Genomic DNA, 18,302 nt, shown 5'->3' with positions numbered 1-18,302 from the left:
GTAAATATGATGACTGGAGATGGTATCTCCAATTATCTAGGGGGGTGACTCTGAGGACGACATGATTTCATGCATCTGATTATAATAAAACTAAATTGCTTTGTATTAGAACAAAACCTACCTTTGCTAAACAGAAGCATATTTTTAGAGATTTCAGTTAAAATGTGTCTTGATGATTTCTAGAAACTGTGCTCAACTTATATTCCATATCTGGAATAAAAATGTTTGTCTTTTAGTTAATTGAGCAAATATCACGGCTCAGTGGTAAAGTTTGACGCATTCAGTGGTGCTCACAGGGAATTTGGGTGCAATTATCTGCAAAGTAAATATAAGCAAACAGTGAAATAGTGGTAATAAGCATCAGTCATTGCATCATTGCAATCTTCTTCATATGCAGCAGATGATATTTTGAGCTTTTCCTATCAACACATAGCATTGTGCAGTAAATCAGCAGGAAATGCTTCTGGCTATTTATGTTGTGTTCCATTAAGCTCTAGAGCTTGAATTTGGAAAATGGCAAAGTTCAAGTTAAGAAATCATAAATTCCAGCTCTGTACTTTTCAAACCTGTGCAGAAGCCCAGTATAGCCTGCTAAATATTGCAGGTGTACCTAATTAAGTGACTTTCCTAGGTATTTTTACTCTCATGTCCCACAGTTTACAAATGTTTAATGCCAAAGATGGCGACAAATTTGCAGATAAATGTGTAATAAAAATTCACACTGTCATGGCAGACTGAACACTCACTTCCACTGAGGGCTCGACTGAGCTGCTCCATCTTCTCTTTGGCCGTTTTTAACAGGCGCTGCTCGAGCTACGAGGAAGCCACAAGGTTGAATTGTTGCATTTAAACAGCATTGGGAGCTTTGCCTCACAAACAATGAACAGAGACAAAGTTAAACAGAGCAGTGCAGAGAAGAGATGGCTTCTGTAATAAGATTGATTTATAGACTTGATACGCCAATCAGCCATAAAATGACAACCAGCCACTGTTTCCTGAAAAGTTCCTTTGTCTTTATGCTTTTAGGACGATAAAGAAAAGCTTCTACTGAAACATTTATTACAATGACCTGTGTACACTGATTGTTAACATGGCGTCAGATGTTAAATACCAAGGTTGCAGTTGTAAAAAAAAAGTTAATTACTTCAGCTGTTACTTAATATCATTGCACATTATAACATTACAGCTGGATCATACAAAAAGGTTCCACCTTAGTAGATTAGGACTTCAGAATGAGTGCTTGTCTGTCTGCGAGATAAGTTTCCCCCAAGGTTTCTTGGCCTGCACGCCTGTCAGTATAATATGCAAATGAAACAACAGAGGGAGGCAAAGTTTACCTGATAGCTGTGCTCATGGTTCTTGAAGCGTGTGTAGTAGTGCATAAAACGATCAAGTTCCTGAAAGCTCTTGTGCTTCTTCTCTGCCTGCAAAACCGTGACGAGACAGTCACAGTCAATAAACTCCTGAACATGTTGTTCTCCCTAACAGACAAAGTGTTAATACCCTGCATCCGAGGAGTCAAAGGAAGCCGTGCCAAAGGTGAAATCTGTACTGATGATTGGGAGGAATGCAAACTGAGACTAAGAATGAGCTTCTTTTCACCTGTGAGCAGGAGACTTTGTGACGGGAAACGTGTGTAATTTGTGTTTTCAATGACTTTCCGCTCATACTATTAAGCAAAAAAGAAGAAGCACTCCTTTAAATTTTTTGATGAAGCATTGGATGATTAAATCAACAGGTTTAAAAGCTGCCCTTGACTACCCCTTAATGAATAAAATATGCGGTTCATGTGGTTTACTACATGTGTTTCTGTTTCATAAATAAGAGGATTAAGAAAAACCCTGTCAGTGCATTACAATTACCTTATTGTCAATATAATTCAACAAAAACACTGCCTTTGCTGGCATAGTTTATTGAGTGCTTTGACAAAATGTATGAACAATATTAACTGCACATATATTTGCCTTCTCATAATCCCCTTTCTAGTTCTTTTTACCATAACAATGCAAGCAGTACCTCCTCTTCATTTTTTCATATGAATCAAATTAAATACAGAGTTGTTCTTCAGTTTAATGCTTTCATGAAAAAAAAAACTAATAAACAGAGAAGAAGCTTGGCTGCCTGCGAAATATTTATTTTACATCATCGCAACAGGGGGCTACTCAAATAACAGCTGCCGTTACGCAACCGTGTCTGCTCCCTGTTGTCACACATGGCTGTGAAATCTTATTTAAGACGGTACATCTTACTGGGATGGAATCACTGCAAATAACGTACAACTCTTATATAACCGAATCCAATTCCAGTGTGGCTGCATGTACCTCCTCTGTCATTTCCTTCGACTGTTCCACCACCTGCTGGATGACTTCGTAACGGGTGCAGCGGTAGTAGCCGCCGGTTGACGAGCTGTGCTTCTTCCACTCCTCCAGGCAGATCCAGCAGAAGTCGTACTTACACTGGTGGAGCAGAAAAGCAATATCTCGTTTACAGCATCTGCTGCAATTAGATGCTACTCCTGAGACTAAAGAGCAAAGTAATAATATTCACTTGCCCTACCCTGTGGTAAATTAGAAGCTGAGATACAGCTCAATTGATTTAACTATTGATTTTTTTTTTACCACTTTAAAACCTTGAAAATTAATTGAATTACAATCAGTTACAAATGATAAGCTAATGGAAGAGTTTAAGTTAGAAAGTAAAATTATTTACTTGAACTAAGCTTCTCATTTATTTGTCTTAACAGACAGAGGATAAAGGAAAATGTATGTTTTGCATCATAACAGCAACTCTTAGGATGTCACAGTTCCTTGCAGTCTGCTGCCACCAGAAGGCACACCGACAACGTTAGCGACCAGTCCCATCGGCATTGCTGAATAACAAACGCATCAAGTGCTTGGATCTGCAGCGTGTTTGCATCTAAGTAATTTCTCTCTGTGTCACAAGTGCTTCTATGGGTGACAAGCTAGCCGACACAAAGGGCTGACATCTGTGTTGTCCTGGTAACGCTACACTTACATGACACTTCAGAAAAACCAATGCGAAAGCTAAGAAGTGGGGCGGAGGGGATGAAGAAGGGAAGGGTGGTAAATGGAAGTAAAGACACAAACAAAGAGGGTGTAAAATGGACAGACAATAGGGGAGGGGAAAAAAGTGCAACGAAAGAACAGAAGGAAGAAGATGGCAGTTCCTTGGCAACACTGTCTCCCATGTTTCCCAGCAGTGAGGTTAAAACCATTTTTTACGAGGTAATAACAGGTCAAGAGGCTCAGCCTCACATGGCCTTTCAGCTCGCGAAGGCAGCTCCATTTCACCAAAGTGAATAGCAAGTCTCTAGTCAGCCCCTTTAACCAGTGGAGGAAGCAACAGGACTGTCACATAGTGAAATAAGCAACATCCCGCCAGTATGACTGCAGTGTGGTTCTTTAAGGGAAACGTGCAACAGTGATAGGAGGAACTGTAGTTCGGACTTATCAGGTAACATGCCATCACAATTTCCCTTCATAAATCTAAACTTGAAACAAAAAAACCTTTAAAAAGTTTAGACAAAAAACAAATCTTTAGATTTTCACCCTTTGTTAAATTTTCACAAGCTGTGTAAAGTACAAATGAAATCGAACGCTTGGTTGAAGGCCATTCTTGTTGCACAAATTAAATTGCAAAAGTAAGAGGGAAAAAAAATCTTATCTGCAAAACAAAAACAGGAAAATACACAGAATCTGGCTTATAGAGAGGCCGGAGAAATCCATCAACATTTTAAACAGCTTTTATCTTTTAAACCCAACATGTTACAAAGTGAACACACTCTATCTCCTAAAAACTATAAAGTCATCTTTTAACATAAAGGCTCTTCAAATAAGAACCTAAATCCCTTATGTTCTAACACTTTAAATAAAGCACATATCTTAAGCAGTATTATTATTTGGCTTGCTACATTAGTCGGCTTACTCTGTTTTCTCTGGAGTTTGCTTCTTTTAGGGAAACGGCCACAGCCTTCAGTCAGAGCTCTCTACAGATTTGTTGTAAGACTGACTGCAACCGGGGATCCTTTCTGCCCACAGAATCACCATCTATGACGACTTGTTGAAGAAACTTGGCTTATATAATAATTACATTATTTATTCCAAAGGGAAATTAAAAGTATTTCTGGACTGAATTATAGTCTTTATAATCACATATTTTACTTTTTACCATGCTGTCATGTTGTGTTTTTGTTAAAAACAAGTCTCTCTGAAAATGAGAGTCAATATCTAAATAAGATTACTGGTATAAACAGTGTAGATGTTAAAGTTGCAAACTTTGAATCTGATCAAAGCTTTGTAAACTATCCTAGCTGAGAGTTTTAAAGGAAGCAGTCTCTCCTTCACACTTGCAAGCATGTTGGCAAAAAAAAAAAAAACCCACAGACTTATTGGTTAAAGGATTTGAACATTTTGGTGAAGCTGATCCCAAAGCCTTTTTAAAAGGTGGAGGTCAGATGACTAACAGAACACGGTCCTCCTTTTAAAGGGCTTGTTGTGCAGCAGAGTTTGGACTGAGTTCACTGTCCTTCAGCCTGACAACACTGAAACCTTTCAGATAAGTTCCTGAAGGTAAAACACAGCACAACTTGACAGAGTAATAAACATGTTGATTGAATATGCCTTGAAATGTGATTAAAAGCATCATCGGCTGGAACTGCATCAAAAACGCCCCCAAACCATCATTTATCTTCAGCTAGATGTGTTGCCTTAGCAATAAGAATTTATTTTTTTTTTTTTTTGGATCATCTGTCTGACACAAACTTTTCACCAGTTCTTCAGCCTCAACTACGTAGCAGACTGTCGTTAGTCATTGCCAGAATGGATGGTTCTTCACTAGCCTCTTCCTGTTATTTGTGAAATCGGTTTCTTCCAAGAAGTATTTTCTGTGTAAGCATGTAAACCTAAAGTCCTCTTCAGGCTGTTGATTCACAGTCAGCCGGTCGCCATTTGTTATTAAGTAGAGCTGTGAGATGGGAAAGGTTAATAATTCACGTTGGTAGTTTTAACTTTTGTGTCTCCATACTAGACGAGCCAGAACAGCACTAAGCAGAAGCTGAGCTGCATATAGATAAGACGTGTATAAATGAAGAAAAAAAAAAGTATGAATCACTGACTCCTTCAGATATTGCAACATTGCAGAGTTATTACTTGACTTCTCAAGAGGATCAAAGGAAATGTAGTATTCCCACATCTTGCCCCTCTGGAACATCTCAACAGTTTCAGGGATGGAGACTGTGTGTGCGAAAATGGATCAAGAGACTTCAAAAGATGTTCGACACTTCAGAATCACGACAGGTGTTCAGCAGAGTCAAAAGTATTTAGTCTGAAACTCCAAAGCTCTTTTTTATGTAAGGTTTTGTTACAGCCTTTTTTTTTTTTGACACTTCCAAATGTTAAAAAAGGTAAATTATTTAATCCATAAGATTAAATAAACCTTCTCATGTCTTGAGCACATTGCTGGGAAATAATCATGTAATTGAAAAACAGCGTAAACTCTGAAAAATGTACCTGGATGGTTTAAATAAAACATCAAAGCAAAAATTAAATGTATTGGTATCGAACAATAATCCACTTAGAGCTTAAAGGGATCCTAAATTTGCAAAAATAGGAAGAAGTGTGTCAGCATATGAGGTGTCAAATTGCTTTAGTGGTAGCTTATAAATTATCTATTCAGACCAAGTTGTTTTCTAAATATAATCTTAAGATTTTGGAGATTTACATCGGCTCATTATCTGCTTCATCAGGTTTAGTTATTTATGATGTTCTTTTTTCAGTTTGAGTTGATAACAAAATACACAATTCTGCAAAATCTTGCAATGACTATATCAGATCTTCATTATCTTCTTCCTTCCCCATCTCATCTGCGTTTCCTACACTGTCTGACCTTTAGCATTTTGAACAATGTCATGTCTATTTGGTGCGAGCGTCTACTACCGTGAAACGCCAACTGATTAAATGTTACATTAGCCTTCAAAATGCAAGTTCATAACAGTTGGTACATATTAGGCGACATATCGCAGATGCACTCCAGTCATTTGCAATATGAATATTGGACCTACTGATATTGTCAAGATGATATATTTGCAATTTACTGCACAACCTTAAGTCAATGAATTTTAAAAACAGGAATTAAATGCACATAATAATACCTAAAAGCTCAAATATTTGCATACATGCCCTTCAATATTCGGGTAAATGTCTCTAATCCAGTTGTACTCCAGGAGGCTGATGTTAATCGGCTTTTTCCTGCTACATCCAGTTATATTCCAGTTTTGATCTTTCTTAGGTTGGAACGTATCAAATTGCTTTCAAATTTTCTAAAGCAGTCATGCCAAGATGGAATTCTGAATAGTTTCTGTTTGATCCCTTAATTGTGGCCATGTATAAATAAGAAAAAAGAACACAGTATAAAGAACTTCTTAGATACTTGTAAAACTCAAAAAGAAAACTGAACTCAATGCCCAGTAGATGCTGTTTTATGTCACATTGGTAAGAAGTTTGTGGAAACCATCTTTTGTAGCGTACCTTAGCACACTGCATGTGATTGCAGCCCTCATTTTTCTGTATTGGAGACTTGCAGGTGGGGCAGGGTTTAGAATTGGAGAGCAACCATAAGCAATTCGCTGCATCCTCATAAGCTTCACTTACGCCAGCCACTGCAACAGGAGTGGGGGAGAGGAGGAGTAAACACAACAAATAAAAACGTAATGAGATCAAATGAGAATGACTATTACACCAGCATCAATACAAACTACTACGCTGAATGGGAACTTGCCCTGCCTGAGCAATGTGTGCTGCTCAGGTATTTCACAGACATCTCCCAGGACGCCGATGCACCCACTCTCAACACGTACACACATTTGAACAGTGTAATTGGCCATTAACAAAGCATCTCTGATCTGTCATTTGAAATGCCAGCATGAAAGAGAATCAGGGGAAATCGAACAGGAGATGGCACCAAAACAAAATAATTGCCATTATTTTTCTCCCGTCACATCAACAAAACTGGCACTCAGGAGCAACTTGGGTCATCTTAAATCATCTATTACATTGCTTACAGTCCAATTACTGCTCTTTGACATTGCAACAATTTTCCAATACATGGGTTAATCTTTTTAATTTATAATTTGTCACGAAAATGGTGCAATTTAATTTGTTTACCAAATTGCTTGTAATTACTATGAAGAAGTACCAGGCAATTTATTCCCAAATCTATCACTATTCCGCAGAAAAATAAACGATCTAAGCAATAACACACCAACTATTCTGTAAAAATAATGTACTACCCAGTAATCTAATAGGGTTCCCAGAACAGAAATTAATTGGAGACAAGCTAAAAACATATTAATAGACTATGCACACTCCGTAGTCATGTGTACAACCATTTCGAATTTAGTAAGAGTACAAATTACCCACATGTGATTTTGTCAGAATTGTGTATGAGCTGTTAAAACTGAAACAACGCAACACGCCTGGAAACTAATGGAAGTACAAGAACAGCTACAAATACTCACATTCTTCAGGTTTCATTTCAGTGACCTTCTGAAGCCACAGCTTCCACGTGTCACAGTCACAGGGTTCATGTGCCTCTCCTCGACATTCCCTAATAAAGTACATATAAATGTAAAGTAGGAAGAGCACGGTTTACATTCTGAATAAACATGAAGAAAGTCTAAAACAAGGCACTCAAACAAGAAAGGTCTTAAAAAATGATATTGAAAAAGCCTTGATTCACCTTCAGACGGCTAAATCTGCATTTCATCTCTACACCCTCCTTGTTATGGAAATGGCTAAAGCTGAACCCATGTTAGATCCGTTTCCCCTAACAAATGCTGTGTCAATTAAACTCCTGAGGGTACCCACCAGCCACTTTCAAGAACGCTATAATGAAGTGAGGTGCACTAAGCTATTATCATTATAAGTAGGTGGGATTAATCATGGTGGGCTAGAGGTTAGACCAGTGGGCAAGAAGGTAAATGCAAGGGCAGTGATGAATATGAAAAACAGAACCAACTCCAAACTTTCAAAAAGAATTAGCAACTAATGAGCTTATCTTAAGGTTTTCTTCAGTTCACAGAGAGCCATCTTCTCAACAAGAGAAAAACAAAACAAGTGTTCTTAAAACAGAAAACAAACTTTTCTTTCACCAGTATTATTTCTCAGCTAATTCTGAAAAGCCAAAACTGCCAATTTTATGAGCAGCATAAACCTAAAGCAGCACTATTCATCTTACTGACCAGCAGAAGAGGTGGCCCTTGCCGCAGTCTACTGCCGGGGCCCGAAGCAGGGGAAAGCTTAGAGGGTCTGCGTTGGAGGTTCCAGGGGCCTGAGCGTTTAGTCGTACTGCTCTCTCACATCCTGCAACAGGACACCAGTGTATCACTGGATTGTTTTCCACAAACGCCTTCAAAAAGGGAGAAAGAAAAGAAGATGTAAATTAGTCAGCAGTTCAACAAAACATTGGTGGTTTAGCTGATGGGGTTAATGAGAATGAAACGACTGTACCAGCTTACAGATTAAAACAGACTCTGAAATGTGAAATGCTGCCATATTTCAGGAGCACAAAGTCCTAATCTTGGTCTATGAATGACTGTATCACTAATGAAGAGATTTCTCGTTTATTCTGTGTTGTATAGAAGATCTTAGCCTTTTTTAATTAAAGACAGACAGGTATTGATTCAAATACACATGTTGACAGGTGAGGACAGAATTATTATTGTTTATTTGTGAGAGCTACTTCTTAAGAAATATATATAAAAGCTTGTTTCTGAGAAGAAACACTTATCTCTAGAAATCAATGTGGAAGTACAAATACAGTCTCAAACTAACATCAGTTTCCAAGATTTTGACCTGAACTCTGAGGTTTTCTCCTCAGAGTTCATCTGCATGAATAACAGAGATGCTTATTAAACTAAATGCACCTTTATGTCAAACTGCAGGTATCGCCTGTCCATCTCTCTGGAGACCACGCTTTCGATGACTTCTACTGGCACCAGCTGGTAACAATCATAGGCTGGACAGAAAATGTTGTGCGCTTCTCCCTCTTGGATCTTTAGATTGAGAAACCTTTCAAAAGGACACAGGTTTTACAGACGTCAATGATTTATGTATGTAAACACTAATGAAAACTTCACTGGTATCATAACTTCAACAAAATTTCCCCTTCAATTTTTTAAGATTGACATTTTAATTTAAAGCCTCAAAACAAATTTGGACACAAATGCAATTTCTCCATATATTTTGTAATATATGAAGCAACCAAAAGTTACTTATTCGCATAATAATCAGAGTAAACACAGACGGAGGAGCAAAACTAGGCTTCACCCTTCAGAGTTTACATTGAGCTCATAAGAAATGCTTAACCTTTGTGATGAAACTCATGAGAAAAAATATCTGAAGTATTTTTGCATCTTTATATTTTATTTGATTTTTTTTTTATCAAATAAAAATGAATATTTATCCTGAAAAAGCATCCATAGAAACACTGCAGTTCGTAGCAGGATTTTCCCTCTTATGCTGCTCTGCAACAGTAGACCAGATTAAACAAGGTGATTTAGAATAAATGAACCACCGACTAATGCTTCATTATTATTGGCATGTTATGATTAACATACTCATTTCACCAAAATAATTACTGTTAATTAAAGTACAAAGAAAACTGTAGTGTTCCCTTGATTAATGCATGTGCAGGTTGTTTTTCCTTCCACCGTTCTCTTCCTGTCTGATACCACAGAACAGCTTTTATTTATCCATGTCAGCCTTGACATTGGTGTTTGTAGGAGACCCACACTTGAAGCAAATCCAGATTTTTGGATTTCTGTTACTTACCCTTCCCAGCATGCTCTGCAGAAATCATGGCCACAGGACATGTCAACAGGTTCCTCAAAGAAGGAGATGGAAGACATGCAGATACCACACTGAGAGACAAAACATTAAGATAGAAAGATGACTACAAGGCCACAATGAAACTTCAAAGTCTTAGCATAGAATACATGCACCGGCTTGTCATTATGTTTGATTTGGGTTTTTTGTTTGTTTCGTTTGGAGTGTTGTATTCAAGCCTAAACACTAAGAGTATTCTTTCTGAGAAAACGTTCCAAAATATTTAGATGTGTAAATAGACTTCATTATCCTCTGGAATATAAACGGACGGGAAAGCGGTGACTAATCAGACGTGTCCGTGGGTGCGAGTCCACACGATAACAAAGGTCGGTTTATGAAAGATAACTCTGCTAAGATTACGACCTCTCAAAATCGACAGGGATCACAGATGACCGTTCTGTTAGCAGATGTATTTTCTCACACCCACGAAAAAAACAAACGGGGCCAGGCAGACAGGAGCTGTTATACTGGAGGACTGCCCCGCACAAAAAGACAAAGAGGAGGCAGTGTAGTTCAACAATGAAACTATTGATTTAGGCTGGAGAACATGATAAAAATCAACTTGCAGACTTAAATGAGTCCTTGAGTGCACTTGGCACAGTGCATTTACGCTCATGAAGAGCCAAGAGTGCAGACAGTGTGAGTCAAATGGAACAATTACTCACCAGACAATTAATAAATTACATTTGTAAGCTACAGTAATTATACACTGTGGTTCATTTTTAAGGCAAACTTGGACTGCCAATGAATGTCCCAGCCAACTACGTATAAATATATCCAGTCTCTTGATTTATAGTAACACTCTAAACTTTAAATTTCCACAGCTATCAATTTTAACTGCAGCATAAGGCAGCCTTTCATCACCTTTATCTTTATATCATAAGCACAGACGTCTTGGTCATTCATCAATAAGAACCCAAATCTTGCCTTTTTACCGTTTTCCGGAAAGCATGTCAATATTTACTCGATTCTCAACTTGTTTAAACCAAAATCATGGGGAAAGACGAGGATGGGTTCTGTTAGTGTTTATTTTTGTGGGTCAGACAACTGGCAAACAAACTTGTTACTACAAACAAACTAACTAATACTAACAAATAATGACTTCTAAACGAATGTAGATGTGCGAGAGCTAATACGATCGACTGGGAAAAAATTATGTGTTTGGAACCATGCAGACTTCATCCAAAATCAGCCAGATGTTACACTGAGGCTAGTATGCTCAGGGCAATTTGTCAAACTGGTCGGCAAAGCCTTATGCTCTCTCCGGACTGCCATTTTTGCATTTCACATCTCCACTAAATCTACAGCTGATTTTATCTGAATTAAAATAAAAAGAAAAAATACCAAACAACCTTCTTTTCAACCCCCTTCTTTGAAGCTAGTGCAAGTCAACTTATTTTCCAGATTTTTTGGAACAAATCCTTACTCATCCCCATGGCGTCTGCTGATGACAGACAGAGAACTACTAAAAGAGGAAAGGTAACGGAAGCCTCCATAAGAACTGTAATGCATTTATATCACAGTGCGTACTGAAGAGAAACCTTATTCCAACCTGAATGTTCTGTATTAAACAGATCAGCGCCAACAAACGTCTAAACTGGGAGAAAAAGGAAAAAAAAAACGTTGCAAATTTCTCACCAGAGAGGAATCGTCATCCCCCGCTAAGAGGCTGATTTGGTCTGGGGAAGTGACGGAGGAGCGGGTGGTGCGAGGTGTCCGGGGCGACGGCAGTGTGTCCCAAGCGTTGTAGCCACTAGGGGGTGGGTTGGGCATCTGCACCCCTGAACGTTGGCAGCATTCCTCGGCGTTACTCATCCAGGCTTCCAGAAGCTTCTCTCGGTCCCAGTCTGACAAAAACATGGAGATGAACTCATCAGGCTTTTTTCCCCTTTCGGTACTGACCTCCCAATTCAGACTTTTACAATTAATTTTTCTCATTCTGAAGGCAGCAACACACAATAGAAAAACTGAGGGCCCTTTGTTGCTGTGGTAGTTTTTAATCCAACTGACAATAAAAAACAAAATCTCCAATTTCCATACATTTATTCATCAAGGGTATCCAATAACTGGCTGATGGTCGCAGCATTTACAGATCAAAAATGGATTCAAAAAATGATGCATTTAATATATTGAAAAATGTTCCAATTTTTTCAGCATTTTACCTACCCATCACAAATTACAGTTGGTTAAGGGAAAAGTGTCAGGATTCATGTTTCTTTAAAAAACAAGCAAGTAAAGTAAGCAAGAGAAGAATTAAGAGTACAAATGATTTTAAGCTTTAATAAGTAATTGTAAGGACAACCAAAACAAAGAGATATAGATCCATAAATAAATAAATCCAAAATTCTTCGCAATTACATCATTTTCTACAAATAAAAAGGCCATAATGAAGTAGAACAAGATTACAGAAGAAGTGTTTTGAAAATGTTACAATGCAAAAAAAAACTAAATTGGGTTGGCCCAGTAAAAACAAATCGGTTTCATGAAGAAGTTTGCATTTTATTCACAAAAAAGTCATTTTAAGACATTCATTTAAGCCCATTTGCCAGGGCAATGCTAAATTAAAGTTGACATAATTTTGGGTTCAATAGACAGAAACTTGCTGCCACCTGGTTTTGTGTTTTAGAACAGCTCCCCTACTTACATAAACCTATTTGAGAGACTCTGAGGATAAACTGGGAGTGACTTGCAGACCGTGCCTCAGTCCAAATATTCTCCCCTCTTAAAATAAGGAACATGACCGGGTCAACTGCAATTAGGACGCTATCAGCCTCGAGACACGCTTCAGCAGCAATCAAATGCCTCCGACTCCAAATGGCCTCATTTAGATAATGAATGTCGCAACAATCCCCCCATTTCCATTCAATTAAAACCAATCAGTGAGCATAACCCTATCTTCCTCCCTTCAGCTATTAAATACGAGTCTGAAATTAAAAGTTTTGTTTCACATTTAGAAAATGTGAATTATTAGAAGCACAGAAAGACTGACAAGCAGGCAAGCAGCAGGAAACATGATAAGTCAACTAAAAAGGCTGATAATGAAACAGAAGTCAGTAAGTGTGGGAATCTGTGAAAGTTTCCAAAAGCGGCGGACGATAAGCCGTTCTTTTAGACGTTAACGAAAATCCTGAAGCGTTTCATCCTCTTCCGACCGCCAGGCGGTATTCCCATGACATAGGCGAGTAAATATAGCACTGCTTGATTTCCTCTAAGCTCCCACAGGCATGTCCTAGCGTCTGCAGCTCAACAGACAGCTACTGCATTTAAACCAGGTTCAATTAAAAAAAAAAAAAAAAAGACGACAGTTTTGAAAAGTTTCAAATCGAATAATGTTTTAAACATTACAAGCTTTTTAGAAGTTGTATCAAATGGCAGATGTTAAGTGAATCCACTTTGAGAATTGGTGTCGAAAGGCTGCAAATTAAATCTCAGCTCTAACACACCGACTCAGTAGTTAGTCCAAATCGACTTGATAAGGGAATCAGTGAACTAGTTCACACAGAGATTCTGACAAAAAAAAATCCAAATGTTTCTTTGTAATTATGTAAAAGTAGGATAATTTAGTTGGAAACATACCTTAGAAAATATGAGTACATTAATATTCAAGAAATTACAATATGAGGTTTGTGCATTTTGAAAATAACTTTTAAACATATCTACATTAAACATACTTCTCATTAAGTCCATATATCTGTACTGACATATGCTTTTATTGATGTGATATAATATTTTCATCTTAAATGTTGTGTTGTCATCATCTGTAAGCAAGAAACAAATGCTGTGTTTCTAACTGGTCTCCATTCAGTGAATGGAGTAACTGAAATAAATGAACTTTTCAATAATATTCTAATTAACTGAAGTCTGTAGATACTTACATTACCACAAATGTATCTAATTAAGATTAAGAAATTTAGAAACAAACAATAAATCATACATTTTGACCAATATTTCCCAAACCTCTAAGACTTTCAGAAAGTCAGGTGTTGCTTGAATACATTTGTAATCTGCAATGAAGTTTTTTTCCACAAATCTATTAAAAACAGACATTTAAACGTTTCTGGCCAGAGTTTGCTTAGCAAGGGTTTGGTTGTTATTGAAAACAATCTGACTAGAGTAAGGAGCATCAGATGTTGCAATCTTGCTGCTACTATGATGTCATGAGGGTGTGCAGGTTGCTCTCAGGGATTCAAATAATTCTGCTTTGTATCAAACAGTGCAGATAGTTTACATAGGGTCATAATTCAAAGAAAAATATCAACAAACCCACAAAGGAATGGTTCAAATGAAGAGACAACTGTCTTGCCAAAGCCCAGATTCAAATTACACCAACATGTTATGTGAACCAGATTTTTTTTAACAAGCAAAATAACAAAAATATCCACCTTGAGCAGGATTTTTTCAGAGTTAAACATTTGAGTCAGAGATCGATTGATGTCGTTTTTCTGATCGGCATTTTTGTTGAAGAACTGAAAAATAGGCTGGAGGCGGGAAACTAGCGATAGTCGGCATGAGTTACGTTATGGGTTCCCAGCTGGTCAGAATCTGGTCCATGAACTTACTGCAGCTGAGCAAAGACTTCAACTTAGGAACATCACTCTACAGTGTAAAAGTTGTTGCTGAAAGTAGAAAAGTGTTTTTTCAGTATTAGTGACTGGTTTAAAATGACGTTAGAGTATGAGAAACGATATGAAGTTGACAGGAAGAACTAGAGGGATGACCACTGCAACAGAGAGAAATTCAGTGGATAACAGGAAGGCTCAACCCAGAGTTGGTCTGTTCTTATCTTTTTGAGAATTCAGCCTATGTCATGGAGCAGGAATGTTTAGAAGATCCCTAAATTAAGATAGGATTCTACATGAATACTCACAGACAAATAGTAAAATTCTGTCTTATTGCAAACCTTCACAAAGGCAACTTCTCTCAGATATGCATAGTGTGACACACTTTTGCTCCTTACATACCGATTTAACCGAATACAAGTTCATGTTCAATAAAATATCCTTATTTTTGTAGTTTAGACATGCAATTTATTCACATATATGAGCTACTTGTTCAGATCCATTGCTCCATGAATGTAAAGGACAGAGATCTCAGATATGTGCCAGTGTTTGTGTCTCACTGTACCATGGGCACGTAGCAAAGCTTCTGCAGTGAAGAGAGGGGCTTGCAGCATGTCCGCTGTCTCCACTATCAGCATGTCCTTCAGCCTCCGCAGGTCCTGAGGCCGCAGGCCCTCATACAACTGAAAAGGAAAAAAAGGCCAGAGACAAGAGAAGAATTACCAAGTTTACGGATAGGAAGGGAAAGGATAGATGTTGAAGGTGGTTAGAAGGTTAAAACAGCAAATTTGACTGTAGCCAAATAAAAACCAAGAGTGTTAGTCTGATAATGGGTGACAAAAGCAGATGACAATGCAGATGAAAGTTCCACGAAAATGCTGATGAAAAGAGAGAACAGAGCAGTCTCTGTAAATGATTACAGGGACGTGACTGTACATTGACACAATAAAAGACACAAGATACAGATCACAAACTTTAGCGCAAATTAATTTCTGTCAATTTGTCTAGACAAGGCATCTCATACAGAAATATGGCAGCAATTCCTTTTTTTAGTATTGGACGTTTGTCTTAACTAGCAGCAGGGTTCATGAGTGCACTAATGTAACTGAAATAATAGATAAAATAAGAAAACTTTTTAAATAAATAGTAATTTTACACCACCAACAAACAAAGTGACACAAACTGTGTGGGTTTAGCAAGAGGAAGGTATCCAGTATGTGTTAACTTATAAAAAGAGCTGTGTCTGAAAGAGCAAGAGCAAAAAGCTGACACTTTTTTTTAGTGCTTTGTTATATTCTCAGCACTACAGACAAAGCTACACTAAACAATGGTCAAGGCAATGTTGTAAATCAAATCAGGCAGCGACAAACAAAATGAACCGTTTCTGAGGGTTTTATTCTGTACCTCTCTTCGATCGAGGGCTGCATACTCTGCTTCTATACCCTCTGCCTCAGGGGCCAGAGAGAAGACCATCTGCGACTCCAGGCTCAGGGCCAAATCCTTGTGGTGCTGCTTCTCGGCACAGTCACATGGAGTCTCACGGTTTTCGTTCTCCACAAACAGGTCTGCTCCTCTTTGCAGCAGTAACTGAGCAAGCGACAAGAAAAGAAAAAAAATGGCTTGAATTATAGGAGATGACTGAAAACACTTAAACCACAACAAGTGATGCAAGTTGTTATCACTTCACACGTCTTACACAGCATCTGTGGGAAGCTCTGCGTCTGCACTTGAACTCCTAACACAGGGCAATCAGTTCAGTTTAGTCAGGAAATTGGGATTGTTGGTTATCTGGGATCTTGACCAATCAACTGTAATCCAATCATATGTAAAATTAAATGCAATAGTATTGTTTTCAGAAGGCTTTATATTACACCCTATTTTCATATATTATTCTTCCCAAGGGCCAGACTTTGGCCCTTGAAATGATTTTATTCAGCCCCTGATAAGTCAAGAAAGGTCCAAATTTGGCCAACAAAGCAGAAAACAATTGATGACCAAAAAAAAAAAAAAAAAAAAAAAATGTGTCTTGGATCTTTAACAATATATAAATTTAATAAAAATTGTGTTTATTGTCGAGCAAGTAAAAAAAAAAAAAAAAAGAAAAGAGAAAAAAAAAATCACAATAAATACATTTTTGCATTTTTAATGTAATGAACTTTGTGGAACTTTTTAAATTTTCCAGTTTTGGCCCCCAGTGCAAAACGTTTGAACACCAGTGTTCAAACGTTACTTGACACTGGGTGACAGAAAATTACTTTAACTCAAAGCCCATCCCAAATGTCCCCATGACATATAAATTTAGGTATGCAAAAAGCTTCTGGGATTGTAAGTGGTGAAATGATCAGCACTTATAACACAAACAGATCTTTTGTGATTAAGGTTAGATTAATTAAGCACCAAAGGTTTTTGGTGATTCTACAAAACAATCATACGTATGAAATAAATGCAGTTTTCCAAAGTGCCAGTACGTGGCACAGTTACATTCCCTCTAGTTTCCAGCACAATGTAGATAAGGAAAATGACAACATCCTAAGAGAAGCGGAATGCAGCTTTGCTTATCTGGTATTTCTTTGCTTCTCGCTGATCATTTTTGGCACTAAATTCTGTGGTAAATAACGTGGTTCAGCAGTCATTCTATCAGTATGTGTTTCTTTGAGATTCCAGGCACACCTCCACATATGAGGAATGTTTTCTTTCTCTCCTCCTTTCTGCAGAACGAGTGCAGTCTCGCAACAACTCAAAGTCAAATCCGACCCTTGGTGAGTGCTTTGTTTTAGTGGGAACTACAACTGGCATCGAGTCACGTAGTGCAATGTTTAACGTTAAGTCTGTCTGATTGATTTGGCCTTTGTCTTGTGAATACATATGTGATAAAACCAGAATATTACTAATTCAACACTCCGTGTGCTGCTCTACCCCTGCATAACAAAAATAAGAACAGACTACTGCAACTTCACAACAGATGTCATCATTACAGCCCATCCAAGAGGTAGAACAAGCGGTAGAGTACTGTCCTGAAAGAAAAACACCACTCTCTTGAGTGCTGCACATATCTCCCCTGTACCACTCCTTCAGGGCAGCATCTTTGAGATACTGACAGCAGATTTGGGAGCTGATTTTCAGTCCTTTTTAGACCTAAAAATGCCCAACAAGCTCTCTCTTAATGAAAACTGCCATCTTCCAACCCAGCTGGCGCCTGACTTAAAGTGGTGCCCTGCATCCATTAGCGATCCAGCTGCAGGGTTCATCTATGTGCTCCATTAAGAGTCACTCTCACTTCATCTAGTCAGAATATGTCTTTTTAAAAATTCTGCCTCCTGGTGCTCCTCTGTAAAATCTTTTTTGGTTCAGCTCAGTGGTAGTTGTGCTCAAGTCTGCTCTACTTAAGTAATTCCCAATTGTTTCTAAATCTAAATACCATAGTTGCTCCAGAATTTTACACCAAAGTAAAGTTACTAGTATGATTTATTTTTGTATTACTATACGATTTAAAATAAATTTAAAAAAAAGATGCCCTACTTTTCCTTCAGGCCCAGTTTTTTAAGAATTTTGTACTGATTCTGTTTCTATCCCAACAGTAAGGGCCTGTCACAGCTGTTATGGGGCTACAATTCAGACTTACACCATATGGGTAAGTAATTTTAGTATCCAAATAAACTAAAATATTGTGGCGTAAACACACATGTGCTACTATATGCTATATACAATATTCAGCTGCAATATAATTTTACAAGTATAAGTCATTCTACATGTCATTCAGATTAATTAGAAAGTGCAGTGTGTTTTTTTATGATAAACAATAAGCTGTGCAGACATGAATAAAATGTATGTGTGCATTTGC

At 37.8% G+C, this 18,302-nt stretch overlaps 1 protein-coding gene across 2 annotated transcripts in view; it reads right to left on the bottom strand.

Annotated features, from left to right (window-relative positions):
* Positions 1-18,302, bottom strand: part of LOC106904225 (ankyrin repeat and IBR domain-containing protein 1) — a 37,596-nt gene that overhangs the window by 13,329 nt on the left and 5,965 nt on the right. For both annotated transcript variants that reach the window (XM_014968447.2, XM_014968441.2), the window contains exons 4-14: positions 15,866-16,048; positions 15,027-15,144; positions 11,541-11,749; positions 9,849-9,937; positions 8,942-9,086; positions 8,258-8,424; positions 7,535-7,623; positions 6,546-6,676; positions 2,322-2,456; positions 1,338-1,424; positions 747-813 (exon numbers count right to left, since the gene is read on the bottom strand). In XM_014968447.2, coding sequence (XP_014823933.2) covers positions 747-813; positions 1,338-1,424; positions 2,322-2,456; positions 6,546-6,676; positions 7,535-7,623; positions 8,258-8,424; positions 8,942-9,086; positions 9,849-9,937; positions 11,541-11,749; positions 15,027-15,144; positions 15,866-16,048 — 1,420 coding nt within the window. The remainder of the gene's footprint in view (positions 1-746; positions 814-1,337; positions 1,425-2,321; positions 2,457-6,545; positions 6,677-7,534; positions 7,624-8,257; positions 8,425-8,941; positions 9,087-9,848; positions 9,938-11,540; positions 11,750-15,026; positions 15,145-15,865; positions 16,049-18,302) is intronic.

Source organism: Poecilia mexicana, unplaced genomic scaffold, assembly GCF_051168715.1.
Source record: "Poecilia mexicana isolate PSO_F unplaced genomic scaffold, ASM5116871v1 scaffold_16, whole genome shotgun sequence".
Classification (NCBI taxonomy): Eukaryota; Metazoa; Chordata; class Actinopteri; order Cyprinodontiformes; family Poeciliidae; genus Poecilia; species Poecilia mexicana.
Note: the sequence above shows the minus strand (reverse complement) of the source record. Positions and strands in the feature narration are given on the sequence as shown.